We start from the raw sequence: 9677 nt of genomic DNA, 5'->3' as shown, positions 1-9677 counted from the left end.
CTGCAGCACTTGCTTTTGGATAAGCTGAAGGAATCGGCGCCTGCGAGGATCATCAATGTCTCCTCGCGCGCGCACACCATGGGTACGTGGCATGCACTTCGTGTGTCTGCGTGCGGCTCAGTGTGACTGACGCCAAGCGTCCGCTGTGTGCAGCCAATCTGGACTTTGACAATTTGCAGAGCAAGCGGAACTACAGCCGCTACACAGCCTATTCGCGGTCCAAGCTCGCCCAGGTGCTCCACGCCAACAAACTACAGCGCCGCCTCGAAGGTGCGCTCCACGCCACACACACACACACACACTCGCTACGTGGCTACACTAGAGGCTCACATACTGCGCGTGCATCATGTGTTGTATTGTCGTGTGCGTGTCGTATCGTTCCATGTGACCGCAGGGAGCGGAGTGACGATCTGCGCGCTCCATCCGGGCGTGGTGAACACGTCCCTGTGGCGCGACCTCCCCGGCCCGCTCAAGTACATCGCCTTCGGCCTGGGCTCCGTCTTCTTCAAGACGCCCGTCCAAGGCGCCGGTACTCCCCTCGCCTCAGTCTTCCAACGCAATGCCTGGTGGCTCACCACACGCGTAACAGAGACCACGATCTGGGCGGCCACGGCGGACGAACTCGAGGGCGTCGGCGGCAAGTACTACTCCGACTGTCGCGAAATCCCCTCATCAGCCCAGGTACTCTATCTCGCATGTGTCATGTCGTCGCGTTGGGCCAACACTTTGCGTGCCACAGTCGCGCGACATTGAGGCGCAGGACAAGCTATGGCGAGCCTCGCTGGAGCTGGTCGGACTGCCTGCGGAAGAAGATGAGACTGAGGCCGAGAAGAAAGAGGAGGATACCACCCACTAGAGCCCTTCATCAGGCCTTTTGCAGCTTCATTGCGAAACAAAGATAAAAAAACGAGAGGACAAACAAGAGAGATCAAAGTTCCATCCGAACAAGGACCAGGTCAATGGATGGTTTTATCTGGCCTCCATCTGCAGCAGTTCGCTTGATTGTGTACAAAAACAAAAAGAGATAGCCGACCGTGGGGCTCGAACCCACGACCACAAGATTAAGAGTCTTGCGCTCTACCGACTGAGCTAGGACGGCTTCGCGCTGATTTTCTTTCTCTACGGTCATTCAATGACTGGCCCTCAAATCATCGGGCAGTGCCGAGTTGGGGTATCTCTAGGCCGTTACAGCACGGCCCTCTGGGCATCCTACCACCTACCGAGTCAGTGTGTTAGGTCACGCACAGGCGAGTGCGCTGATGTCGACAATAAAAAACTGTCTTCGCCTCAGGCCTGAGTGCAAAAGGCAGGTTTGGCTCACCCAGTTTGTCAGCTGTGGCAGACGATGATGAGGCGACCTGAAGCAATAGTGGCGAGAGTGAAGAAGCAAAAAGGAGGATACGGCACGGTGGATTCCCGGGTGGTCGCCCACCCCAGTACTAACACCGCCTGGCGCAGCTTAACTCGCTGTTCGGATGGGAAGCGGTGCTTTCTGCGCAGTATGGCCGTATCCAACAGCCACCAGATGGAGACTTTTTTGTCGTTTGTTACAGTGCGGTCTGATTTTGTCTGCACTCGAGTGCAACATAGGATCAACACTGAACCAATCAGATTTTTAACCAGGCCAATGTGGTTGCAGTGCCTCAACGAGAAGACAAACCACCTGCAAGACGAAGCTGAACATAGTCCAGCCTTTGCTTGGCTAGGAGGTGTGCATAGGCACAACAAAGGGGGTGGGAAGATGCCAACTGCAAAAAAAAGAGGATATGCTTTAAGCTTGGGCAGCTACCCACTACCCCCCCCTTCCAAAAAGCGTATGGTGACCCAGGCAACAACCATGTGGGTCAAGAATCAAACAGAAATACAATTGAAATTGTTATCTCCGGTGTAGACTGTTTGGGACGGCTTGGTGGGTGAAAGAAACACAAGCTTTTTTCGCCTCCATCTTCTTGTACTTCCATCTTCCCCTCGCCCGCACCTGCGTTCAATCCCCACGCCCCTGCCCTCAAATTGCCCGCGCCCTCCAAACGCCCGCGCCCTCCAATCCCACACTCGCGCTCCAATCTCCACACCCGCACCCTCCCATCTTGCCCTCAAATCGCCTGCACCCTCCCCACCCCACACCCTCCCATCTTGCAAGTTGTGCTTCTTTTGTTTTAAAAAAGGAGGATTGAAAATACATCCATCTATTTAAAATCCTCCTTTTTTGCTCCCCTCCACCATTACATCATATCCTCAGCCATCCACCTTCCCTCCTCACACTTGGCTCAGTCTGCTCACCTTGGTCACAGTTTGAGTCAATCGCCTTGGTCCTCACTCTTGGTACTCGCTCTTGGTTCACTTTCATCACCCTGGGTGGACAGCAGCCATGTCATCCACTCAGTGAGGACATCATTGTTGGTACCCTCTCCCTGCTCACCCTCGCCCTCGCCCTTGCCCTCGCTCTCAATTTCTCCACCATCATCTGCAAGATTTGTATTGCCATCATCACTCAGGTACCTGTCATTGTCTTTGCTCAGGTTGCCCTCTTTGCTGGCAGTTGTGTTGACTTCACTGCTTGGCACTTGGCCAAGATCAGGTTCATCTTGCCTTCACTTCTGTCCTTGAGAGGTGAGCTGAGGAGGATGGAGGAGGGGATAGCAGTTCCAATGAAGAGGAAGATGATTGCAGGCAGGACAGCTGAGCGTGGTGTTTGAGTTGATGTTGCATTTGTGGCAGACTGCACACTTCTTCCTCTTGCCCAAGACAAGGTAGTGGTGGTGATGTTGAAGACCCATTCCTTCTTGCTGCAGCTTGTCCGCCAGCTCCCATCAAAAGGTACTGAAGCTCTCCTTCCTTGAGGGGTGGAGATGCCCCCACATGACACAGCAGTTGTGGATGGTTGCCTCAACTAACCAGAAGAATACTGTGTGTTTCCAGTTGATGAGCTTGTGGGGATAGGCAAACAACTGGCAGGCCACATTGACTTGGTCAACATAGCCCATGTGGGTGTTGTAGTCATGGGCAATGTCAACAATTGGCTCATTCTTCCTCATCATGGTACCCTTTCCTGTGAAGATGTTGCTGAGGAAGTTGACCACCTTCTCTCCTTCTGTCTTCTGATGCTGGAACTTGATGGTGGCCATCATGCGCTGTGTGGTGGAGGAGTGATGATAGAGGGTGGTGCAGGTGTTTGGCTGGGTGTTGCAAGTGTGAAGGAAGTGGCTGAAGAGCTGTGATGGGCGATCCTTCCAGCAGGACAGGGTGAACCAATACCCTTGGGCGTCAAGGCTGGTGGCTGTGTCAAAGGCACTGAAGTAGGAGTTGGCTCAAATGATGAAGTGACAACCACCAGGGAGGTATGACACCATCTGAAGTAGTGTTGCTGTTGTTGCCTCCTTGGTCCCTCCAGTGATGCATTTGTAGAGCAAGACACCATAGAGGAACTGCTCTTGATCAACAATTGACCAGAGTTTCACACCAACAGGGTGTGGCCTTCATCAGGATCAGAGATTCATCAACTGCAATGTTGCAGAAGGGTTCCTAGTAGTATTGGCACTTCTTGTTGAGGTGTTCAATCAGCTTGTCAATGTCAATCCACAGCAACTTCTTCATTTCATGGTATGCCTCTCTACTCATCACATTACAGATGAACTTGCTGCCACACACATTGTCTCCTCTCTTCCAATAGTCCTCTTCCTTTGCATGAGGGGTGAACCCCATGATAAGAGAAATGGAGAGAAAACAAAAGAGAGAAGAGATGGAAACAGAGAAGGATTTGTGGTGGCTGCAAGCATGCTGATGAGTGTTTCATGTTTCCTCTTGTGCTTTCTCTCTCTCTGCAGCTTGGGCCAATGATAGAGGGATGACGCTGTTGTTGAAGAAGTTGGAGAAGAAGAGAAGAAAAAGCTGAAGACGTGAAGCTGCTGCTGCTGCTGGGATGTTCTTTGGTCCACCAGGTACTTCCTCATCCTGTGGTGGTAGTGCACGCTCAGTCTCTGACCACCCCTCTTTTTCTCGCCATTCGGCATCTTTAGTGAGTTGCACTTGCTTCCATTTCTGTTGTGCAGCCACTGCATGATTGCGGCCGATGCGCCCTCCGAGACCGCCGCCGGTGGTGCGCCCGCTGAGACCGCCACTGGTGATGCTCCTGCTGAGGCAACAAACCAATTAATTGCATAAATATAAATAAATTTCAATAATAATAAGATGAATACATATTTTTTGGGCTTACCACGATCGATTTTTCTTTTCTTTTTTGTTGGGCATAGATCCTTGTTACATTCCTTCAGCTTGCGTTTACATACACTACAATTCCTAGCTTTACGTTGGAATACGACCTCCCTTTCACTTGCTTCCACCACCCCAGCTTCCATCTTGTAGTTTCGCCCCTTCGCCCTGTCGGGCGTGTGTATTTTATTGCTGTTGCCCCACAGGGATAATTAATTAATAGGCTGTTCCCACGGGCACCATACGCTTTTTGGAAGGGGGGGGTAGTGGGTAGCTGCCCAAGCTTAAAGCATATGGTGCGGTGTATTCTGGGGGATCGATCACACAATCACAATCAGGAACTGTTGGTTGTCCTTACAGTACAGAACTTCCCACAACCTGGCTTGGCCTTCATGAATGCTTAATCCTTTCTCAGCTTCCTGGCCATTAAGCTCGCCTCGGTGATGGCCTCGCTCGCACGGCGGCCAGCCAGCATCTCCTTCGGCTCCACTGCATTCGAGTCGAAGCCGTGGTGGCCGGTGACGACGACGGACGGGACCGAGCACGAGCCGGCCGGCTTGAAGTCGTCCGGCGACCCCCCTGCGCTCACGCCCGTGAACTCCACATCGTAGCCCGTGTTGTCGTAGGCCCAGTAGGAGCATGCCCGGAGCGGCTCCTGACGCGTGTCGTTGGTCACCCACACACGGCGCACCCAGTCGCTGAAGCTGGGCGACCGGTACTCCCAGAGCTGGGCCGGGCGGCCGTCGGACATACGTACGAGGCCCGCGAACGAGGTCCCCTTGATGGCGTCCTGGAGTACGTCAAAGTACTCGAGGTGGCCGCGGCTGCTGCCACAGAAGCCCCACCAGGTGAGCCACGCGTAGGTCTCGTTCTTGGCGAAGAGCATGAGAACGGTCTGGTCGAAGTAGTCCTGGCGGCCGACCACCTTCGAGGCCTGGAACACGTTGCTCTGGAAGATGACTCCGTCGGTCTGCGTGGAGTTGGCGCCCAGGGTGAAGGTGGTGTAGCGACTGAAGGTGGCGCGGTAGGCCGGAGGCAAGGACGGGGGCGAGGGTGCCGGAGCGCAGGCGACGGCGCAGCAGAACAGGAGAGCGCCCAGAAGGAGGAGGGTCACCAGCTTGGGGGCTGCCAATCTGTGTGCCATGGTCGGACAAGAAGGAAAAGAAAGAACGAAGAAAGCGGAGACATAAAAATAAAAAGTGGCCACGATCGTCGAAGGAAAGAGCAATACAGGCGCGGTTCAGCGAACTTACTACTGGCGGGGAAATATCAAAAACAAATCTGTTCGGGACAAGGTGGTGTCAGTTCTTTGTCTTCTCCTTCTGCTTGGACTTCGCGTCCGACTCGCCACCATCCGTGGACGACAGACCCACGGGGGTGAAGATCTGCAGTGTGCTCAGCGTGAGTTGTGCGGTGCGCGTGCGACATGATGAAGGATCAAAGAAGGGAGAGGCGTACGTAGAAGGTGCCGGACCCGTCGCCCACGGCGATGCCGAGGCCCTCGGGAGACGTGGAGACCGAGGTGACCCGGCTCAGGCACGTGAACGCGCAGACCTCCTGCTTGGTGTGGGCGTCCCAGATGATGATCATGTTGTCCGTGGAGCCGCTCACAATGTACTGCCCGTTGGGCGAATACGCCACGTCCGTCACCTGCGCCTTGTGCTTGGTCCAAACAGCCAACCTACACAACACACATCAGTAACCGCACCGTGTGTCGTGTCGTGTCGTGTCGTGTCGTGTGTGCCATGTGTGCGTGTGTGTCGTGTGTGCGTGTGTGTGTGTGCCATGTGTGTGGGTGGTGCGTGTGTCGTGCGCTTACTTTTTGGCGTTGACTGCGCTCCACTCGATGAGGAGCTTGTCGTTGCCGCCGGAAACCACCTTCTTGCTGTCGGGCGAGAAGGCGACGGCCAAGATGCCCTTCTGGTGGCCGCTGAAGGTGGCCAGCTTGGAGCGGCGCTTCATGTCCCACAGCTTGAGCGTGCGGTCGTCGCTGCCCGTCACGACGCGCCGGCCGTCGGGCGACACTGCGCAGCAGTTGACGGCCTCCCGATGGCCGTACATGATGCCCACCTGCGACTGGGTCTGCGGGCACCACAGCCGGATGGTCTTGTCGGCCGACGTCGACACGATGGCCGAGTTGTCGGGCGACCAGCTGCAGTCGAGCACCACGCCCGTGTGTCCGCTCATCGCTCCCACCATCTTCGCACCGCACACATGCACATGTCAGTGACACGCACGTGTGTGCTGTGTTGTGTGTGTGTGTGTGTGGTACCTGGCCAGTGTTCGCGATCCACACGCCCACGTTGTTGTCGCGGGACGCCGACACCACCTTCTGCGAGTCGGGCGACCAGTCGCACGCAAACACGTTACTCTTGTGGCCCTCGAGCGCCGCCATTTCCACACCCGTGTGTGCGTTCCTGCGATTGACACGTGTGTGTGAGCGTGTGCCACCGTGTATCGTGTGTGTCTGTGTCGTGTCGTGTGCGATGGTGTACGAACGTACCAGACTTTGAGGGTCTTGTCGCGGGAGGCGGTGGCTACGAATTGGCCGTTGGGCGCGTAGGCCGTATTGAGGATGCGGGCCGTGTGGCCGGTGATGTTGGTGAAGGGCTTGGGCGGGCGGCGCGACTTGCCCTTCTCCCCCTGGGGCACCCACGCTGGGTCGCACTCCCACATCTTGACCGTGCGATCGAACGAGGCCGACACGATCTTGCTATCGTCCGGCGAGAACGAGCAATCGAACACCGTACCCCTATTCATCGCGCGTCGTGTCGTGTCGTGTCGTGTGTGTCGTGTCGTGTCGTGTCGTGTCGTGAAAGAACAACACCAACATGAAGGGATGAACTGGCGGCGGGAGCGTACGTGTGACCGATGAGGATGGCGAGCTGGTGGAAGGAGCCGGTGGCGGCCCACACGATGATCATGTTGTCGTGCGACGACGACACCACGCGCTTGCCGTCGTGCGAGAAGCTGACGGCCGCCACGCCGTCCTTGTGGCCGGTCAGCGTCCCCTTGAGCGAACCGTCGGCCGACCTGGACCATTCGAAATCAAACCCCCAATCAGTATTCATGTCGTGCGCGTGCGGTGGTATGTGCGTGTGCCGCGTGTGCCATGTGCGTTTTACCATAATCGGACGCTCCTATCGTCGCTGCCGGACACGACACTGCTGCCGTCCGGCGAGAACGCAACCCGGTTGACGGCATTGGTGTGACCCGAGAATATGCACGCCTCGTCCCAGGTGCCCCAGTTCCACTTCTTGATGGTCTTGTCTGTCGAGGCCGAAAGAATCGACTTTCCATCTGGCGAGCAGGCCACGCTGTTCACTCCCTGGTGGCGTTGCACTCAGGTAAGTCTCGTTTGGTGTGTACGTGTGTGCGTGTGTGCGCGTGCGTGTGCGTGTGTTGGCGCAGTGACATACCTCGGAATGTGCCTTGATGGCAGTAATCTCGGTGTAGGTGTCGGCGGAGAAGACACGCACGGTCTTGTCGAGCGAGCACGACACAATGTGTCGGCCGTCGTGCGTGAAGCGCACCTGGGTCACGACTCCCTTGTGACCGGTGATCGTGGCCAGCTCGACGCCGGTCTCGGCGTTCCACACCTTGATCTGCTTGTTCCACGACGACGACGCTATCTTACGCCCGTCGGGCGAATACGTCGCGCTCAACACCGATGACGTGTGTCCATTCAGCGTGGTCAACTCAGCGCCTGCGCGACACAATGTCAGTCGCGTGTGCGTGTGTGCGGTGCGAGCGTTGCGGTGGTGTGCGCACCTGTCCTCGAATCGAAGATCTTGAGCGTGTTGTCGTCGGAGCAGGAGAGAATGCGGTTGGAACCGGCCAGCGGGGAGTACTGACACCTGCGCACCACCATGCCATGACCTGATGACGTCACCACAAACCACAGTCAGCAAATCTCGTCATCCAGACTACCCAGTAATCGTGCACAATTCCTGCAGGATGAGGAAGAGGAGTGGCGCACCAGCAAGGGTCATGATGCACGGGTTGGGCGTCTGGGTCTTATTGGCCCACTTGAGCCACGGTCGCGACTCCTTGCCCGCGTACCAGCGCGCCATGGCCTTGCTGGCCGGCGCGGTTGAGTCCGGCAGGTTGGCCGCCTGCGCGAACGTCTGCTCGGGCCTGGACGCCAGAATGTAGGCGCGGGCCTGGACGAAGCGCTGAAACTCGATGAGCTTCTTACGCACGGGCTTGGCCACCTGCGCCTTGGGGTCGTCCAGCACGACGGCCACGCTGAGGTAGTCCGCCACCAAGTCGTAGGTCATTCCCATTGAGCCTGATCGTTTGTCGACACCAGTGAATATATGAGCTCAAGTGTACATGTGCACCATAATTGTGTAATGTGTGTGTAATGTGTGCGTACACTTGGTTTCGATAAAGGCCAGATCGCAGAGGGTGGAGTCCAGCTCCTTCCACATGCGGGCCTGCGTCTGGTGGTGAGCCACCTCGGACATGCCACGCCTGTGGTAGCTGCTCCACGATAGGTCGCCTTCCGGATCCGCCAGATGACAGAAGTACGTGGCCAGCTGATCATTCCAAACACATTCTGTCGTCAGCACGGCGCAGGGGGGGGGGAAGAACGAAAAGCGACAGAATAAAAGGAGAGCGAAGGAGAACGAACTCGGGCGTGCGTGGCTTGGGCCAATTCGGGCTCGGCGCTGTTCTGGAGGTATCGGCGCTCCACCGCAAACGACAGCTGCTGATGGAAAAAGTCCAACACGCCCTCCTCGCCAGACTCACCTGCACCCAATGCCTGAGCGTTAGTCGACGCCCGTGTGTGCGTGTGTGCGTGTGCGTGTGCGTGTGCGTGTGCGTGTGCGTGTCGTATATGTGCGTACCAGGTGGTCGGAGGTAGGGCTTGAGGGAGCGATAGAGACGCGACCAGACGGAGGCCGGAACGATGCCCGTGCCGTTCCTGAGGCTATCGATGAAGGTCGTCTCGGCCCTATCGATGTTATCCGGCTGGATGGGGCTTGACAGCAGCGTCACCATCTGACCCAATCAATCCACTCCACGTCAGCAAGCGTGTCATACATATGTGTATGTTGCATGTTGTGTCGTGCGCACCTCGGATTCGAGCAGGCCGCCGCGAGAGCACTGCAACAGGGCGAGCGCGTTTCGCACCAGGTCCCACCCGTGGTCCTTTTCTAGTCGCATCAGCACCTCCTCAAATAGCGCCGGCACGGTGTCGGCCATGGAGTCGATGCGTTCGCTGACCAGCTCGTACACTCCGAACACGCGCAGCTCCTCGCATGCGACGATGAGGTAGAGGGGCTTATAGGCGTCCTTCTTGCTGAGCAGCCGCTTCATCTGCCTATCATCGAGCTTCTTTCGGTACTCCCACAGCGTCTTACGCACGATCTCCTTCCTCTCATCGAGATCCAGCGGTCCCACAGTGATTTGCTGTTCAAGCACACAACGACGAATGTATCAGACAGGCCTCTCAGGTGTGG

General features: G+C 56.6%; 3 protein-coding genes across 3 annotated transcripts in view; 1 reads left to right on the top strand and 2 right to left on the bottom strand.

The window, feature by feature from the left end:
• Positions 1 to 78: 78 nt before the first annotated feature.
• On the top strand, positions 79 to 856 carry ACA1_088090 (retinol dehydrogenase 14 (all-trans and 9-cis) family protein; the record flags this gene model as incomplete). Its single annotated transcript, XM_004338569.1, has 5 exons — positions 79 to 82; positions 154 to 270; positions 395 to 529; positions 590 to 681; positions 740 to 856. 5 exons carry the CDS (start codon positions 79 to 81, stop codon positions 854 to 856), a joined length of 465 nt encoding a protein of 154 aa, XP_004338617.1.
• A 3753-nt stretch (positions 857 to 4609) lies between these two features.
• Positions 4610 to 5353, bottom strand: ACA1_088080 (uncharacterized protein; the record flags this gene model as incomplete). The annotated part of the gene is made up of 2 exons (XM_004338568.1): positions 4610 to 5219; positions 5295 to 5353. 2 exons carry the CDS (start codon positions 5351 to 5353, stop codon positions 4610 to 4612), a joined length of 669 nt encoding a protein of 222 aa, XP_004338616.1.
• A 157-nt stretch (positions 5354 to 5510) lies between these two features.
• The window catches only part of ACA1_087970 (NACHT domain containing protein), a gene marked incomplete at both ends in the record, with an annotated part of 6955 nt that continues 2788 nt past the window's right edge, over positions 5511 to 9677 (bottom strand). Inside the window, 15 exons of the mRNA XM_004338567.1 lie at positions 5511 to 5594; positions 5668 to 5890; positions 6029 to 6408; positions 6482 to 6626; positions 6713 to 6961; positions 7072 to 7242; positions 7335 to 7537; positions 7629 to 7915; positions 7981 to 8066; positions 8155 to 8423; positions 8448 to 8500; positions 8588 to 8750; positions 8846 to 8964; positions 9063 to 9216; positions 9292 to 9627. Of these exons, the coding sequence (XP_004338615.1) occupies positions 5511 to 5594; positions 5668 to 5890; positions 6029 to 6408; positions 6482 to 6626; positions 6713 to 6961; positions 7072 to 7242; positions 7335 to 7537; positions 7629 to 7915; positions 7981 to 8066; positions 8155 to 8423; positions 8448 to 8500; positions 8588 to 8750; positions 8846 to 8964; positions 9063 to 9216; positions 9292 to 9627 (2922 nt within the window). The remainder of the gene's footprint in view (positions 5595 to 5667; positions 5891 to 6028; positions 6409 to 6481; positions 6627 to 6712; positions 6962 to 7071; positions 7243 to 7334; positions 7538 to 7628; positions 7916 to 7980; positions 8067 to 8154; positions 8424 to 8447; positions 8501 to 8587; positions 8751 to 8845; positions 8965 to 9062; positions 9217 to 9291; positions 9628 to 9677) is intronic.

Source organism: Acanthamoeba castellanii (assembly GCF_000313135.1).
Source record: "Acanthamoeba castellanii str. Neff unplaced genomic scaffold scf7180000084639, whole genome shotgun sequence".
Classification (NCBI taxonomy): Eukaryota; Discosea; order Longamoebia; family Acanthamoebidae; genus Acanthamoeba; species Acanthamoeba castellanii.
Note: the sequence above shows the minus strand (reverse complement) of the source record. Positions and strands in the feature narration are given on the sequence as shown.